Source organism: Ambystoma mexicanum, chromosome 9, assembly GCF_040938575.1.
Source record: "Ambystoma mexicanum isolate Mex_15411 chromosome 9, UKY_AmexF1_1, whole genome shotgun sequence".
In the NCBI taxonomy this organism is placed as follows: Eukaryota; Metazoa; Chordata; class Amphibia; order Caudata; family Ambystomatidae; genus Ambystoma; species Ambystoma mexicanum.
The window spans coordinates 1,506,832,569-1,506,851,719 of NC_090931.1; the positions used below are offsets into that span (position 1 = coordinate 1,506,832,569).

The window sequence follows — 19,151 nt, forward strand, 5'->3', positions numbered from 1 at the left end:
GGGATTACTGCAAGTAGCTATCTACCTTCCATGTTCCCTAGATCAGTCAGTTTGACTAAATTGTTTTTTAGATTGCACTTTGAGGCACTTGCACTTCCTTGTGGTTTGATGTACTCTTTGCACTGTGTTGTATTTTTGCACAAAAGGCCACATTTTTAATGATGTATTTTTGATATTTGTGAACAATGATGTAAAAAAAGAAATATTAAAATAAAAAATGCTTTTTAATTCAATATTGCTCAGAGATTTGTACATGAGAAAATGTCAAAACAATAGCGTGCTACTAGATGAACTGGGAAGTATTGAAGGAATGTTTAGACGTTGGTGGCCACCAGAGTGACAATAGGGCAGGGTGATCTACTCTTTAGAGCATATAGAAATTATTGAAAAACATAATAATTAATGGTGCCCAAAACAATTGCATCCTGATCTAAAAATACCATTTCAAATTCTTAGTCAATCCTGTCCAGGTACACCCTGAATAACATCACACTCCACATGAATAACACTTGCATTCAGATGACAGGCGAAGGTGGTCATGACCATGACAGTGTGCTTGCTTACTTTGGGGTGGTGTAGAGAGAGAGAGAGAGAGAGAGAGAGAGAGAGAGAGAGAGAGAGAGAGAGAGAGAGAGAGAGAGAGAGAGAGAGAGAGAGAGAGAGAGAGAGAGAGAGAGAGAGAGACGCGTGTGTGAGGCGTGTGTGTGAGGCACTGTGTGTGGGGGGTTAATGGGAGTCTGTATCTGTCTGTATGTGTGGGGAGAGTGTGTATGTGTGTGTGGTGTATGGTGTGTGTGGTATGTGCGGTGTATGTGCGGTGTGTATGTGGTGTGTATGTGGTGTGTGAGGGTGGGGTGTGAGTGTGGGGGGGTGAGGGGTGTGTGGGGGGTTTGAGGGGGTGGTGTGGGTGTGTGTGTAGTATGTGTGGTGTGTGTGGTATGTGGGGTGGGTGTGCATGGGGGGTGGGTGTGCATGTGGGGTGGGTGTTCGTGTGTATGTGTGTGTATGTGTGTGGCAGGTGTATGTGTGAGTGAGGTGTGTGGGAGCGGTGTGTGTGTGTGACTTTCTCGATGTCATCTTTCAGTGCACCCTTTATCATCTGGTGTGTAGGGAGAATCTGACTGCTTTTAACAATTTGAACCATTCTGCTTCACTTTTACAGTTACCTTTCATGCCTCAATAAAATAATGCCACAGATAAATATGTTTAGCAACACAGTTCTAAGATGAGCATTGGCAAAGCAAACCATTTTGACTTTTGTGTAGGAATTGGATAGGCATGTGCCAGGCACTGTAATAATGATACTACCTGGCCATAAAACAGGAACAGCTGGAAAAAGGGTAGATTACCAGGGCATATGACAGCAGTGCCTAACACAAGCCTATCCCATTCCTACATGAAAGCCAAAGGTGTTGGTTTTGCCAATGCTTGTTGTTAACATGACTTCAGTGCAAGGAATAGATATAAATCAAGTCACAGGGTCTCAGTATGAGGTGGGCGGAATGGGTTTAACGGCGCCGGTAATGGTGCCGGTGCCGGTAAACCCATTCTGCCCTATTACGAGGTTCCCTTGAGGGACCCGCTCTGAACGTCTGGTCAGACCAGACGTCTTTTGCGGATCCTGCAAGCGTACCAGGGAGCAAATAACAGGCCCGTTAATCGTTATCAGTTCCCTCCCCATTCCCATTTGAGCCCTATGAGGGCTCAATGGGAATGGGGATGGGGATGGATTTATTGAACAAGTAATTACCGGGTCCTCCAAATTTGGAATGACCCAGTAATTCCTCATTCAAGGAACCCGGACCCGAGTTTGGAGGCGGCCATGGCGCTAATAGCACCATGGCTACCTCCAAACTCGTAATGAGGCCCTGACTTGGTTATGAAATGTTCATTACACCAGTAGAACATTTACAACTGCAATTAAGCCATTCACTCTCAGCAAACTGCTTAGAAACTACACTGGCAAGCCAAAGTTTGATGTTACTGATTAATAGAGCTGACTTAAAGAGATCCCAGGAGGATGTGTTTAGGGTGGGGTGGAATGGCCATAGGGATTAGCATGGCCATGGACAGTCAATGGGTGTATACATAGTTATACAACAGCTGGAACATCTCAGACATTAAACACTGTTCACAGAGGACTAACACCAGAGCAGGTGCACTGTTCATTTATGAAGGCTCGGTACTGTTGCAAACACCTTGGGTGCACCACTTGTTTGCGATACATGATGTTGCCTCAAGATTGATATTGCATTGAAGGCCTCAGACACGGCATGTATCCGCAGGGCTCTTGTAATGCTTGCACATATTTGAGCTGTTACTGAGACTTTTCCCAAACTCCCTACATTGGTATGGTCACACCCCAGTGTGGATCTTCTGATGCTTGTTCAGGTGTGAGCTGTTACTGAAGCTTTTCCCACACTCTGTACACTGGTATGGTTTCTCTCTGGTGTGAGATCTATGGTGAGTCTTCAGGACTGATGCGCAATTAAAGTGCTTACCATATTCCCTGCACCCATAAGGCTTTTCCTCAGTATGGATCCTAAGATGCCTCAGCAGAGTTGAGTGGTCCTTGAAACTTTTCTCACACTCTGTACACTGATATGGTCGCTGGCCAGTATGGCTCTTCAGATGTCTGTACAGACTTGCCCTCACAGTGAACCTTTTCTCACACTCTGTACACTGGTGTGGTTGCACTCCAGTATGGCTGTTCTGATGCTGGTACAGAGTTGAGAGCTGTGTGAAGCTTTTTTCACACTCGGTACACTGGTATGGCTTCTCTCCTGTGTGGGTTCTATGGTGAGTCTTCAGGTCTGATGCACGATTGAAGTGCTTACCACATTCTATGCAACCATAGGGCTTTTCCCCAGTATGGATCGTAAGATGCCTCATCAGAGTTGAGCTTTCCTTGAAGCGTCTCTTGCACTCAGGACATTCATACGGCTTCCCCCTGGTGTGGCATGTCTGATGTCGGTACAGATTTGAGCTCTGAGCAAAGCTTTTCTCACACTCCAAATACTCTAATGGATTTTCTTCTGTGTGGGATCTCTGATGTATTTCCCGGTGTGACGACGGATTAAAGTGCTCATCACATTGTGTACTCTCGTTGACCTTCTCCAGAACATGTACCTCATGGCTGCTCCCTCTCTGTTGAAAGAAGCAGAGGTTCCACATATTATTTCATATCACTGTACAGCCTAAATATCAATAGACACAAGGCTGAGCCATTCATTCTCACTTTACTCCCCACTCACAGGGCCTCATTACGAGTTTGGAGGCAGCCATGGAGCTCTTAGCTCCATGGCTGCCTCCAAACCGGGCTCCTTTACCGGGTTCCTGCAATGGGGACTTATCGGGCCATTCCAACATTGGAGGACCCGGTAATTCCTCCTTGCAGGAACCATTCCCCATTCCCATTTGAGCCCCCATAGGGCTCAATGGGAATGGGGATGGAGGTAACAACGGGCACAATATGAGTGTCCCATTGTTACCTCCCTCTTCACCTCGCGGAACCCGGAAAGGACGCCTGCTTTTACCAGGTGTCCGATCCGGGTCCCGCAAAGGGAACCTCATAATCAGCCCTGACGGAATGAAGGGGGCCGGTCCCGTACCAGCCCCTTTCATCCCGTGAGCGCCAGCCTTATAATGAGGCCCACAAACTCATTGGGTGATCTTGAGTGAAGCCATTTGTGTCTTGCCTCAGATACATTTTAAGAGTGAACAGCAGAGTCCTGAAGCCTCAGCATAGTCCAATCCTCAATAAATATATAAATATAGCCCCTCTAGAGCCCTCACCAATCAGCAGAGAGAAATGGGTAATGTATACTTGCTGGGAGAATACTGCCCTGATTTACATGTACAATATAGAACACAAGTCTAGTCAGCATTGCTCGCCAGCAACATCGACGGCTAGTACATTCATGGGAAGAATGTAGAATTACAGAGGGGCGCTTTCAACTGCAGGGATGTACTCCGCCTGGGGGTTCAGAGTGAAATCTGATAGACAGTGAGAGTGACACTCGAGCTGTCACTGAACCCCAACGTGGAATGTACCCTGCAGTTGATGGCTGCCCATATAGAATGCTATGGTGCCTATAGCCCTCATGAATCCCTTGCCCACCCTTGCAGTGCCCCCCTGTACCCCATGGTGGAGCGGAAAGGCATGAAGGAACTGCATGCAACATACAAAATAAAGCAAGCCACCTCCATGAACAAAAGGTGTACCGTTTTCTCTCACACCATCACCACCTCCCTACTGGTGCGGCTCCCTGGCAGTGCGGGAGTTGCGAGTCAGATAGATGGGAAGATCTGTGGCTGCTGCAGTGTCTACGGCAGCGTGGCCTTTGACCTTGCAGAGAAGTCACAGCTCTCACAAGCAGTCAGTGATGTGTGGGGTGCTGGGCGTTCCCTGCTTTCCGAGTCTTAAGACACCCCTGGAAGGTTGCCTAAATGTTGTATCCCCCTGCCCTGATGATACTGCAGCAGATTATAAATTCCATAATCCTCTGCAGGGAGGTCACAGCTGGGGGATATTGAATTTGGAAAAGGAAATAGTTGTTGATGGTTTTTAATGGAAGCCATACACCACAAAACTATTAGTGATTATGTCGTGGGACGCTGGTGTACTGGATGCGTGCTCTCCCCTCTGCTATCACTCATGTTAAACAGTACGCTATCCTGCAAACACAAGTACAATTCAGAAAACACAAGTAAATATTTCAAAACTGCTGGTTCGGCTGTTTATTCAGGTGTCAAATATAGATCACCAGTGACTGGGGGATGAAAGGAAATGTGAAATATGGTAATAGTGAGGCAGATGCTGTGAGAAATGAGACTCGATAACCTCTGTATTATTGATAATCACCACATTTCATTTGCTACAAAGTCCACCGACCTGGGTCTGAGGCAACAGCAGCAACAATGTTAATGATAAATCTCCTGGCGGTCCTCTTCCAACCCATAGCAAGAGTAGCCAGGAAGGAGGGGGAACGCCAGGGAAACCCTCTGGGGAATAAAACCCTGCTTGCTTCTGGGCGGGCCGGGTGTTCTTACAGCCCGAAGAGTTGCTGAGGAGTTCAGGCGACGTCCCAAGGATAGGCAATGTCTAACAGAAAAGTAGTGAGATGAGAGTAGAGGTTAGAGAAGGTGTTCAAAAGCAGAAAGCTAAATTGCAGGAATGAGGAAAGTTGAGAGAATGGGCCTCATTACGAGTTTGGAGGCAGCCATGAAGCTATCAGCTCCATGGCTGCCTCCAAACCGGGCTCCTTTACCGGGTTCCTGCAATGAGGAATAACCGTGTCATTCCAACATTGGAGGACCCGGTAATTCCTCTTTGCAGGAACCATTCCCCATTCCGATTTGAGCCCCCATTGGGCTCAATGGGAATGGGGATGGAGGCAACAGGCACATTACAAGTGTCCCGTTGTTACCTCCCTCTTCCCCTCGCGGGACCCGGAAAAGAAGTCTGGTTTTACCAGACGTCTGGTCCTGGTCCCGCAAAGGGAACCTCGTAATCGGCCCTGATGGAATGAAGGGGGCCTGTCCCGTACCGGCCCCCTTCATTCCGTCAGCGCCAGGGTCGTAATGAGGCCCAATGTCTATTTACCAGGTAGAATGTCTCAGAATGCTCTGACGATCAGTTCGGAATGGGTGCAGGATTGCTCTGCAGGAGTACAAGGTAAGAAGACAATTGTGAAAAGAACCCTAATGGGGTGTAGGCTTAGAACAGCTCTAATTTGCCTTGTAAATGAAATAGAATGTCTTACCGCGGGCTCAGCAGCGCTTATCCAGACAGGGTGAACTGCCACGTATTCCATAACAGAACGCAAGCAAACACCCGAGAAGAAGATGGCATTGCCCGTTGCTTTGATAACTCTGAGAAGGAGTCGAGTGCTGCAATTGCAAGAGAGGGTAAGCTCTTACATATATCGCTAATGTTAAAAGACTTAAAGTGCCGGTATTAGTAACATACCAGGATGAGACTTTCCGGGTGCAATCATGAAGAGAGATAGCAAGTCCAGCGAGGCTCGGGGTCAGATTGCGAGTGAAAAGTAGCTTCTGTAAGAAGAGGACGTTCGTTAAAGAAGATAAACAGAGACAGGATTAGTAGAACCTAGTAGCATCCAGTGGTGAACTCATGGAGTGTTGGATAGTGAAGAGTAGCAACGCGCTGAAGCGCAGAACGATAAGCCTGATATGCCGTCCTTAGCAACGGGGGCAGAGCCTCCTGCCGAGCGTGAAACTGCTCGACTGGAGCGCTGCTGCAGATACGGTCCTCCATGTTGGAATGGACAATGTGGGCAATGCCAGTCCAGCTCCAACGGTGCCAAATAGCCCAACGTCTCCTGTGAGACATGACAGATGCAGTGTGTATCGGATGGGAAGTGTCAGCAACCTGTGGAGACTAATTCATTATTTTATACAATTTATGTGTCCCACTTTGGGTTTTTATCACTGAAGGTGCTTGGCTGGCTCTGCATCACAGATAAGCTGACTGGCACCACTGCCCTTCTCTAATATCTCTCCTCAAGAGATCTTGCAAAGTGCATAAAGCTCTCACTAGACAGACCTGAAAATGGGACTAATTCAACATCTCCAAAATGAAATGGGACATGAATGATTTAAGAAAAGAACTTCACTCACATCTCTAAAGCGTTCCTATAAGATTCCTAAGTATGTCGCCTAGTCCTGTATTTCCTTAGATTCTGGTATATGTACTCTGGAATTTAAATATGGGAAAATTAAAACTACAAATCTCAGGATGCAAGGAAAACAACCAAGTCTGACCCTCTCACAGGTGGCAGGGGAAAGACTGAGGAAAAAGTGCTTTACTCAAATCCTCCAAATACTCATGGCAGCCCCAAGTGATTCTCGTTTGGAAGGTCCACCCTTGTTTCTATATCAAAACCTAAATCTTGAGTGATAGCGCCAGAATTATTCGTGCATTCATTGCAGTAGAATCGTCTTGTTTTCTGCTGTGATCCTTAAAAGTATGAATCGGGTCAAATGCATTTCAGTAGTGGTTCAAGTTGACCCAGAATGCCAATGCAATGGGACCCTCACTGCAGCTTCCAAAGATTAAATTAATGTTTCCACTCGGATGTTGGCTTCCTCAGGCACAGATAAAAGTACAGTCTTTAAAAGAACAGAACATACACAAATGAAGAATCAATTAAAAGGCTGGTGGAAAATGGAGGTCACTGGAAAAGCTTGTGAAGGGTCCTTTCACTGATATGTTTACATTTCTGTTGAAAATTATACAAAACTTAATGGTACAACTACTTATAATCTTATTATCCTCCATCGATCGTATCTGTTGCTGACATTTACTTCAGCTGCCTCTACCACTCCTCCTGGCAATCCCCATTCTAGTTCTACAATGCTCAACCGCCCCTCCCACTTCTTACCCTTTCTACACCCATCATGCTCAGCGGTTCCTTGTAAATATCTGGGTGCGTCTCAATGCCACCACCCCTTCCCACGAACATGGAAGGGACTTTAGGGCCGCTGTCTGTTCTATTGGGACCATAACACTGGGCCTTATTAGGACCCTGGCGCTAAGTGTTTAACGGCGCCGTAAAAGGCTGCGGCGCCGTTAAACACTTAGCGCCTTACTACGAGGTCCCTTTGCGGGACCCGACCTGAACGGCTGGTCTAGGCCGTTAAAGTAGGGACCCGCAAAGGGACCTTGGTGCTAAGTACGGTACCGCAAATTGCGGTACCGTACTTAGCGCCTTCCCCATTCCCATAGAGCCCTATGGGGCGAAAATGGGAATGGGGAAGGGCCATGGTTCAATGGGGCATTACCACCCGCCAACCTTGGAATGGGGTGGTAATTCCCCATTGAACCATGGTGGACCCGTTACAACAATAGCGCCATGGTTTAGCGGCGGTGTTGTAATGAGGGCCACTGTGTCCTGTAGATGTCATAATTCTTCTTTATTAACATTCTCATACACTCACATATGCATGCTTGTAAGGCACCAGTTGGCCTGGGGAGCCAGAATGAGCTCCTGGTAGCTGTTGGTTTCAAGATAATCAGGCTCTACTAGAGCGGAAGCATGAGCTGTAAGAATGGCTCAGAGAGTGGACACCCATCTCCTCAGTCCTTGATCTACGAATGGCTGAGAAAGTGGATATCAGGAATCCTCAGCCCTGCCTGTAAAAATGGCTGAGAGAGTGGACACCAGGAATATTCAGTCCTGCCTCTAAGAATGGCTGAGAGAGTGGACAAAAAACAAAAAGGACCCCACACAGGCCGCCAGACCAGAACCAAAGGCCCAACACATTTGTCACATACGAAAGTTCAGGTTTCAATTCGTACTTGCACAATTACATCGAATCAATCTCGCCATTCTTGCCCTCCAACATTCAATAACTATCCATTCTGCTGTTACTAACCCTAGTATCCGGCGGTGCGCTGCTTATCTAGGGTGAGGGGATAGTGATAGAAGACAGACACCAGGACTATTTAGTTCTGCCTCTGAAAATGGCTGAGAGAGTGGACACCAGGAATCCTCAGTTCTGCCTGTAATAATGCCTGTGAGGCTAATGATTCCAATATGGCGGCGGCAAGGAGGAAAACATGCACCTTCAGCAACGGCCTGCCAGAAAAACTGTGCAGGTAATGCTAGTTGTGAGAGGGATGGGGCGATCCTCCTTTGCTCACTCTAGAAAAGGTTGGAGGTCGGAAGGGGGTGCTCCATGGTGCGAGACGCTTGGTGTTCTCTGCCTCATCCTTTGGGTTGGACGTACTGGTACTCGTCGTCCCATCCCTGGAGGGTAATGGGAGAAGGTGTTGGGTGCTCTCCTCGCAGGAGAGGAACCAGGAAGGCAGCACAGCAGTTCCCGGCGTCCGATCTGGAATCAGCACGCACTCCGCCCCACTGTGAAAGGGGCAGCACAGGATCTGGGAGGCACTGGAGGGAACTGGGCAGTGACCCAAAAGAGAAGGGCCTCAGACAGTCGCACATCTCTTAGGGTGTGAAGCTCCTGCAATCAGCGGAGGCTTGTAAGTGGTGCACCCAGGCCACAAGTGGTGGGGACTGCTGGCAACAGGGATGTCCCCAGGGCTGCGATGAGGTGCTTGAGGCAATCTGTGCTGGAAGTGAACACAGGAGTGGGGTAAGGTGCTGCGGCTGTCTCCCTCCCCCAGTCTAATATCAGTACGGTGATATATGGGGCCCACTAAACTTCCCATCCGAGGGTCATAGGAAGGTTGCACTCCACAAATGCTGAAAGGGAAATGAAAGAGGACCCCGGCCCAACAAGAATCACAGTGTCCCCTATGCAGGGAAGTCTGCAACACTGCTGGAACCAAGGTCCGGGTCACACAGAAAAGCGCAGGCGACGGCAATGGCATCCCAAGACCACCAACAAGGCCCACCTGGGTCCTCGGCAGTCACGAAGCAAGACGTCTTGCAATTTCTAAACACCTTCCATGAGAAGCTGGCTGCCACATTTCAAGAACAACGTGTGGCTCTCAAAACAGACTTGAGATAATCAATTGAGCATATAGAGGTGTACCTGGCCAAGTTGGAGGAGAGGACAGACTCTATCGAATGGGCTGTACAGGAGGTCACAGATGACACAAAGAAATATGAGGAAGTCTTGGAGCAGGCAGCTAACATAATGAGGAATCTGGAGATTCAATGTAAGGACTTGGAAAATCACTTGCAGTATTCCAACATTGTTATATAAAAAAAAATAATTCGGAGGATGTGCTGGATAAAGATCTCAGGGAAACGGCTCAGCACGTGCTTGGGGACTTGCTGGGGGATGTTCCGCTGGAATCGATCCTCTTTGATAGGATCCGTCGAGCTGGGCCAAAGAGATCGGGTCTGGGAGAAAGACCCGGGGATATCTTGGTAGCAGTGACGTCTCACTCCTCGAAGGAGAGCATCTTGTGAGCAGTCAGGGACTCTGGTCCAATACGCCTGAATGGAGTGGAAATTCAGCACATTGCGCAATCCACACTCCAGAAGAGGAGGGGAAATGGGTCCATTGGTCAGTGCCCTCGCACATAGACACATCAGATACCGATGGACATTTCCCCTCTGCATGCTCTTCACATGGGAGGGTACTCAACATCGCGTTACCACGCTCACAGAGGGTGTCAGTGTGCTCGGAATTGTGGAGGATTGGTTAAGGATGAAGGATCTAGCTCCCGACAGGGGTAGCGGTCCTTCCAATTGGGGAGTGGATGAGGGCTGGGTTGCAGGTAGTAATCTAGGGGGCAGTGGGCTCTGGTGTCTTTGCCTGTTTGCGGGTGATGGGGGTGGGATGGCTCTACATGTAAAGGAGAGGGCAGGGTCTGTTAAATACTACTCATAGGAGGGATTTAGGATCGTTCTATGTGATATTTTCGCTTTTTGCTGGTCGCCTACCAAAAAGGCCGATTTTTTTTCGGCTGATTTTCAGCAGCCAGCAGAAAAACGAATTTATCACTTCCCTTTGCCCCCTGCCCCCATCCTCGGTGGCGGGAGGATGTCTTCAAAAAATTGCGGGGGGTTCACCCCTCTTCCCACTCTTCCTCATCTGCGCAGCTTCCCTGCCCTCCCAAGCATACACATACACGCAACCCACACACACAACCACACACACATAAACACACATACACACACAATAAACATACACACACACTTACCTGTTCTCCCACAACGGCTCTCCCTGGTCCTGACATGCCCGTCAGCACCTGCATGCACTCGTGTGCTGCACGGGCATGAGAGTTTGATTTAGAAAGGTCGCAGAGGTCTTTCTAAATCATTCTTTTTCTATTCGATACCTTTTCACTTAATATCGTTTAAGAAACCCGCTGCTTAGTTTGTTGGGGTTTTGCGGTCAGTCCTGGGACAATAGGTCCATGTGCCCCATTGGGGAACCGAATATGCCCCATGGGGTTTTATTTTCATTGCTCTATCAGAGATTTATGTTGTTGTGGTTGGGGTTATTCAGGGCTTTCGGGGCGATGGGAAATGGGGAAGATTCCAATGATTGCACAGGTTCTAATGATTGCACCCGTAGTCTGCCACTGCGCACCTTGAACTGGGAGTGTGGGGGACCTTCTCGACATCCATCGTGGTAGGCCGGAAAGGAAGGTTTTTGAGCCTGATAGTCCATCTTATAGCCCATTCAAGATCCTGACGCATAATATCAGGGGACTGAACTCCCTGGTGAAGAGAAGGAAGGTGGATCACTTTCACGTGAAGTGGGGTGGCATAGGAATAGGGTGAGACTTAGGCGTACCCGTATTTGTTCCAGGTCACTACTCAAAACAAAACATGCAGGGTTATATTAGCATTCAGCAATGCACTAGAAATAGTGGTCCTGGGGGTGAAAGAAGATTAGGGGGCTGCTCCCTGTTTGTCCAGGTGTGTATTGGTAATAAGGGTCACACGACTGCGAATATTTATGCCTCCAACGTGGCGTCTGGATAGCTTTCTAAAGGAGACAATGGCTAGGCTGGAAGAATTTTCCACGGCCAACCTCATATTTGCCGGCGACTTCAACTTGGCTTGGTCCCCAACGGATGACAGGAGCAGGGAGAATGCGCAAGGGTGTTGGACCCCGTTTAAGACCGTGAAGCACATTTTTACTAGGCTTCTCCTTTGCAAAACACGGAGGGGCAAGTGGGTGAGGGGGAAGGGTTTAAATTTCTACTCCCACATTCATAGCACACACTCTAGAATCGACTACATATGGGTGTCGCGACAACTGCTGGGATGATTAGAAGGGATCAAAATAGGAACAATCTCACTCTCCCAATCACGCCCCAATTAGTGGCTTCCCTTAAGGTCCCAATGTTTTGGCAGAAACTTTGGAGATGGCGCTTCCCCTGCGAATTAGGGCAAAGAGCTTGCAGATGCTATAGGACACAAAATCAGGGAATACTTTGTGAATAACCTGGCCCCACTCACATCAGAAAGTCTGACGTGGGAGGCCTTCAAGGCGGTTATGAGAGGGAAACGTATTGCTATGAAGACAGGCAGAGACAAATGTCTCCGCCGGTTAGAGGATGACTTGGAGGAGGATCTGAGACACTTTGTAGGCTTTGGAAGCACATCCAATGAGAGCTAATTTAAGGACATACAGGGGCGCGAGGGCACCGCTAGAATTGGCACGCACTAGACAAGTGGAGACAGCTTTACTTTACAACCAACAGAAATTCTATGTAAAATCTATTAAGGCAGACAGGCTGCTGGCTAGAATGCTAAGGGACAGAGCAACGTCTAAGAGCATAGACACAATTAGGGATGCAGAAGGCAATATTCTAACAGACAATACCTGCATCATGGAGGAATTTGTTAAATTCTATTCTACTCTGCGTTCATCGCTCTCCACTAGAGTCTCCCACAGGCTAAGTACCATAAAGACCTGGCCTTACCTAAAATAATACTTGCATAGAGAGAAGCATTGGAATTAGAAATCTCACAGGAAGAGGTATTGGAGGTCTTACAGAAACTTCCTGTCAACAAATCGCTGGGACCAGATGGCTTCCCTGCAGTGTTTTATAAAACCTATCTATCAATATTGCTGCCGATACTGACGAGTTTATTTAGCTCATTCGGAGCGACGGGAAGGACTGTGCCCTCTATGGAGGAAGCTAATGTGGTACTGCTTCCCAAGTCAAATAAAGAATTGGCCTTATGTGGGCCATACTGTCCCATAGTGTTAATAAATACAGACAAAAAATCTACAAAGATTTTGCCCAATAGGTTAGAGTCCATACTCTCCAGAATTATAGGGCCAGACCAGTCAGGATTTGTGTGGCCGAGGCAAACCTTTGACAATACCAGCAGTGTTGAACATTTGATAGAGAAAGCAAGGCGGACACTTCGGCTCGCCTCCTCTCGCTGGACGCTGAGAAAGCGTTTGACCGAGTAGAGTGATCGTTCCTCCAAGAAACTTTGTTGCACATGGGTTTCAGGTCTTCTTTTCTGGAAAGGATCAAAGTAAAATGACCAGAGACCATTGATACACATGTTAATCAATGGACAGTTGTGCAGGAAGATACTGAATGGGAAGGGAACAAAACAGGGTTACCCCACTTATTATTTGCCATCTACATGGAGCCGCTCCTAACCCATATAAGATCGATGGAGGAGATTTATACCATTTGGAGAGGAAGAGCATAAAACCATTGCTTTTGTTGATGACATGCTGGTTACTAACGCAGCCAGCAGAATCACTGCAGGTGACTATGCAGGAGCTAGAAGCTTTTAGGGAGGTAGCAGGCCTGAGGATAAGCCTTAGCAAATCAGAGGTCCTCAATATATCTGTTCAGGGGCAGGCGATGTTGCAGCCCAAGGCCATGTCACCCTTTAAGTGGCGTTCCAAAGGAATCAGACATCTGGAGGTAACGCTTACAAAGAGCTTGGGAATGCTGTACCCATTTAATTACAGCCCGCTGTTAAGCAAAGTAAAGGGGGACCTAAATAGTTGGGGCCCACTCTCAATTTCATGGTTGGGGATGATTGCTGAAATCAGAATGGTGGTACTGCCTAGAGTGCTATATTTATTCCAGGCTCTCCCAAGGCCCCTGCATCCACTTTCTTTAGGCAACTGAACAAGTCAGTGGCAATATTAGTGTGGAATGGGAAGAAGCCCAGATTGTTCCATAAGTGCTTGATTGTTCTCAGATCTCGAGGAGGGCTAGCGCTTCCTTATTTTCATGCCTACTATGGGGCTGTCCAAATAAGGATCATAAGAGAGCGGTGTGACAAAGATACAGATAGAACGTGGGTTAGACTGGACAGGGCGGAGGTGAGGTTGTCTGACTCGACAGGAATGACAGACCGGCCAATGGGTGTTGTAGCCCGATTAGGTGGTTGGTAGAGTACACCTGGCACACACTAGTGAAGAAGTATGGAATTTCATCCTTTCCGCTCTCCATCCACATACACTGTATTCCACAATTCCCATTGAGGTGAGAAAGGGGAGTGTTTTCGCAATGGAGGGAGTGGGCTGTAGAAAGCTTAGAGATCTTTTCAAGAAGGAGATGGTAAATCTTTCGATGAGTGCAAGTAGAAGTTTGGCCCAGCAGAGAGGGACAGATTCAGGTATTTTGAACTGCGCCACTTGGTGTCCGATCAGGCAAACAGGGAGGCTGCTACGAGGCCAATCACATGGTTTGCGATGTTTCTAACCACTCAGTCAGGCACAAGGAACTTGATCTCTTTGCTTCACAGAAGGGGTCAGAATATTCAGTGGCTGTAAATGGCGGCGTCGCAGGTGACGTTGGGTAGAACTATCCCATGGTTCGAAATGGAGGGGAGCTGGTAGCTATTTAACCCCTGCTTGTAGCCTAGAAGAGCCTGGTTGGCGTGACACCAACAGCAACCAGCAACCAGGAGTTATGTTTGTCCCCCCATGCCAACCAATGCCGAACTAATACACCTACGTGAATTTGAATCTGTGCATTTGGGACAATCTATAAATAAACATCAGGACACATCTATACAACATTTAAAGGATAAGGGATCATAAATAATGGACACCATTATATTTTTGCATCTTATGTGGAAGTCAGAGTTGCAGAACGCCATGTACTCGCTCCTGGTTCCCCAGTGGCAGCTCCTGGTACCCAGGAGCTGCTTTTAGCTCGCGCTTATCCAATCTTAATTTCGATCCCTGCATTGGGTCTTTCTATGGAAGAACATTATCAGACTGAATAGGGCTATACAGCTTAGAGATATATGGTAGAAGATAATGATACAATGGCACTACACCCCGTTAGGCTGCAGAGAATGGACGCACAGAGGCCCAGAGAATGTCGGAGGGGAATGCGAAGAGCGGGGAGATTGGGGACACATTTGATGGTCCTGTCTGAGGGTGTCTGAGATGTGGCCAAGGTTGAGAAGGTGTATACAAGGAATGTTTGGTGCAGGGTTGGAATCAGCGGAGTCCAAAAGTGTTCTTTGTTTGTGGGACCTGGAGACAGCCCCTCCTTGTAAGCCTCTATTCATTCAGTATTAACTTTGGCGGCTTTACTACCGATTGCACAAAAATGGAAAACTAAAGAGGCTCCCAAAGAGACCGACCGGATGTAGCATTGGAGTGGGTCACATACTCCATTCAGATGGAGCATGCTAGATTTGTACAGGACTGGGGGCCGGTGTTAGACCTTTTGTAGAGCGACTTTGTTTGTCTTTTATATCCACAGACACTGGCACTTCTGAACCTAGTGTAAGGGATGGATTTGCCTTAGAGACTGGGATTACAAAGCCATCGATGGTGAAAGAGGCATAACGGTGATCAAGGTTTTTTAGTATGGTTGGTGATCCCACAAGCAGAATTTCCATTGTTTCCATTTCCATTGACGCCGATGGTCCATGGCCATCCAGGTCTGGATGGATTGGTAGACGGCATTGAGGGCGGCAGAGTCAGTAACGTGATTACCAGTGAGAGGGAGGATAATTTGGGTATCGTCCACGTAGTTGGTGTAGGAAATGCCTACTTAGTCAAAAAGGGGTTTTGTACAAATGTTGTGTAGGGTGGGGGAGACAGAGGACCCTTGGGGAATGCCACATGATACTGGGGCTGGGGCAAAGACGTTCATTGTTTTACCTTCCAAGAAGGAGGTGATCCAATTGTTGCCTCTGGTGAGACGTTAGCTGACGATGTGAAGTGTAAGCATAGGATCCTGTGGAGGACCAGATCGAGCGCTGCTGAGAGATCGAGAAGTAGTATTAGGGCTAAGGACCCACACATTGACGAAAGACAGCTCGAGAAGAAGCACCTTTAAGAGATCCTTGGGGAGCGAGGGGGGACAGGCCACCAATTGGGGGGGGGGCAGAAAATAGGCGGGTGCGGGGGTGCAATTGCGCCCCTGGCTGTGCTCATGACACGGGTCCAGTGGTAAGCAATGACAGCTCTACACAGGAAGATACCCGGGAGAGAAAACTCACCTCTGCTGACCCCTGCCCGGACATTCCTCTGCAGGGATCCTTGGCGTAGCCTTACACAGGGTTGCTGGATTTATCTCGAGGGATCCCCGCTGGACTCCTCCCCAGACATCTTGGAATGCCAGGGATCTCCTTCAGACGCTTGCTAACACCCACCAGGATCCACACGAAAACACCAAACATGGCAAAGCTGCGATCAGAGGCGAGGGGTCTCTGGGGGCCCCCTGCGCAGTACTGAGGCTGAGCACTGCAGAGAGGAAAAAGGAATCACCTGCGGCTGCGCACAAATACTAATCACCAGCCCTTTACTGAGGGGCTCCGTACATGAGGAGGTACTATTACTAGCGCATTACTGAGGCTGCGCAAGATAGGAGATAGGATCATATAGCTTTACTGAGGCTGCGCAAGATAAGAGATACAATCACCAGCGCTTTACTGAGGGGCTCCGTACATGAGGAGGTACTATTACTAGCGCATTACTGAGGCTGCGCAAGGTAGGAGATGCAATCCCAGCGCTTAACTGAGTCCGCTTAGACCAGGAGATAGGTTCATAATGCTTTACTGAGGTTGCGCAGAAAGGCAGATACTAATCACTGGCCCTTTACTGAAGCTGCGCAGAAAGGCAGATACTAATCACCAGCTCTTTACTGAGGTTGGCAGAATAAGAGATACTAATCACTAGCCCTTTATTGGCTGCGCAGAATAGGCTCAGGAAATAGGCTTTTCAGCCACAGTGCCGCCCGCCTAAGAATAGTCCTTGGACCCTTATTGGTACTTAAAATAAAAAAGAAAACTATTCTTAAAACTACACAAGCTTAAAACATATTTCAAAACAGAAGTATATGAAGAATCATAATTTTAGAAAATAACTATGGGCCTCATTACAAGTGAGGCGGTAAAAGGTTAACGGCGCCGGGAAAGGTGTTGGCGCCGTTAACCCTCTACCGCCTCATTACGTGGTCCGCTCGCGGGACCTGCACAGGAGGCAAGGTTTTACCAGGTGTAGTAAACTCTTGCACAGATGACAGGAGGCGTGATTACTGGCTGGATGTCTTTTATTGTATAAGGGACATCTGCCGCGAACATGTAAGTAACCAGGCGGCTAGGCAAACATGCCTAATAACTGCTGCAGGGCTGTGGGACTGAAATGTCTCGTGATGTAAGCCCCCAGGCCCCAATCTCGGAGGAGCCGGCAGGACGCGTCTTGCCGCGTCCTCTGCTGCTCCCGTAATGCGCGCGAAGCGCGCGGGGGCGGTCCTCGCTGCCGTGGCGAGATCTCGCGAGAGTTGGTAACTCTCGCAATATCTCTACACACCTCCCTTTGGTGAGGCAAAGGAAGTTCATTGCAAAACATAGTCACTGTATCTCACCGGTCTTCTGTGCTCTCTTCTAGGTCGGTCACCCTTTCCAGTGCGATCTTCCTGTTGCTCCTGTTCTGGTTCTGGCATGGGTGATTCCGGTTCCATCTCTGTTTCTTCCCTTTCTCTGTAGCTTCTCTCGGGCTCCCGTTCTTCCCTTCGCTCATTGTCTATTCCTTCTTCAGCATGTGATCTCTCCGGGGTTCTTGCTCTTTCTTGTCTCTTCTGATATAGGGCTACTCTTTCCAGATTCCATGTGCGCCCATCCTCGGTGCGGACATGGTTTGTTCCCCTGTGAATCACTTTGGTGGGTCTGCTGAACCGAGAGCACGTGATTTGGTCTTTTTTCGGTAGTCTTATTTTGACCCAATCTCCCCCTCCAATGTCTGACGCTTGCTTGGTTCTTCTTCTTTGGTCACTCCACGTTTTCATGCGTGCCTTGCTGTTTTCAATTCTCCACACCACTTCTGACATGTCCACTGCTTCATCTTCTCTTACTTTGGATAACCATGGTGGTATGAGCGTGGAGGCTGCACTCCTCCCTCTCAACATTCGAAACGGGGATATTTGCGTGATTCCGTTTGGAGTGAGTCTGTGGGCCGCTATGGCCTCCTTAGTGGTTTTTAGGGGGTCCATTCCAGAGGCCGTGGCTAGTTGGATTGCTCCCTTAATGAACCTGTTGGCCCTTTCAACAAGCCCATTGGCTTGGGGATGATACAAGGCCGCCTTCTTTTGGCCTATATTGTGCTTTCTCAGGAATTGTTCCATGTCCCGTGAGATCAGTTGTACCCCATTGTCCGTTACTACTTCCTTGGGGAGACCTTCCCTTTGAAAAATTTCAGTGAGGACTTCAATTACAGTCGCGGTGGTAATGTTTGGGACGAACTCAGCCTCGACCCACTTGGATAGGTAATCAACCAGCACTATGCCGTACCGATGTTCTGGTGCCATCGCTTCCAGGGGTCCTATAAAGTCTATGCCCACTTTTGACCACACCGCTTCTGGTACTTCTGTGGGAATTAGGGGTGCTTGTCTGAGTTTCAATCTTTTGTCGCTATTGAGGCACTCATGACACCGCTCTATCATGGTGCGAATCTCTTGGTCCATGGACGGCCACCAGTAGGCCTCCCGGACTCTGCGCCGGGTCATCGTGTTTCCCAGGTGACCAGCGTGGGCTCTGCATAGAATGGTGCTCCTCATGCCTACGGGTGGGATTATCTGGTCCGTCTTCATTATTATTCCGTCCGTTTCAGATATCTCTTCGGCCACCTTCCAATAGGGTCTCATGCCTTCTGGCATCGTTTTTTCACCTGGCCACCCTTCCTTGATCCACTCACGGATTTTCGCCATAGCCGGGTCTTTTCCGTCTTCTTCCAGCCAGTGTTTCTCGCTGAGTTATAATCAGGTGCTTTTATATCGGTGATGGATGCCACGATGCATTCTCCTTGTAGAAACATGGTGGCCTTGTCTTTACCTTCTGGCAATCTTGACATGCAGTCTGCCTGCGAATTCTTCCATCCTGAGATGTGCTGCACTTCAAACGTGTACTCCTGCAGTTTTGCTGCAATGCGTGCCAATCTGGGTGTGGACACTTTAGTACCTCCCGGGCTGAGCATATGGATGAGGGGTTTGTGGTCTGTCACCAATTTGAATTTCGTGCCCCACACATATGTTCTAAAATGTTCTACCGCCCATGCACATGCCAACATTTCCTTTTCTATGGTAGAGTAGTTCTGTTCTGCCGAGGACAAGGCCTTCGAGGCAAAGGCTACCACATGCTCTGTGTCCCCCTTCTTCTGCGTAAGAACTGCTCCTAGTCCGTATGCACTGGCATCCGTGGTGATGACTGTATCCCACTCTGGGTTAAATGGCTGTAAACACGGCGCTTCCA

The 19,151-nt window shown here is 48.4% G+C and overlaps 1 protein-coding gene across 1 annotated transcript; it reads right to left on the reverse strand.

Moving 5' to 3' along the window:
- Positions 1 to 205: 205 nt before the first annotated feature.
- On the reverse strand, positions 206 to 16,397 carry LOC138489358 (zinc finger protein 436-like). The gene is made up of 2 exons (XM_069617075.1): positions 15,906 to 16,397; positions 206 to 3,147 (listed from the first exon to the last, which is right to left on the reverse strand). Exons 1-2 carry the CDS (start codon positions 15,927 to 15,929, stop codon positions 2,356 to 2,358), a joined length of 816 nt encoding a protein of 271 aa, XP_069473176.1. The 5' UTR covers positions 15,930 to 16,397; the 3' UTR covers positions 206 to 2,355.
- Between the last annotated feature and the right edge of the window lie 2,754 nt (positions 16,398 to 19,151).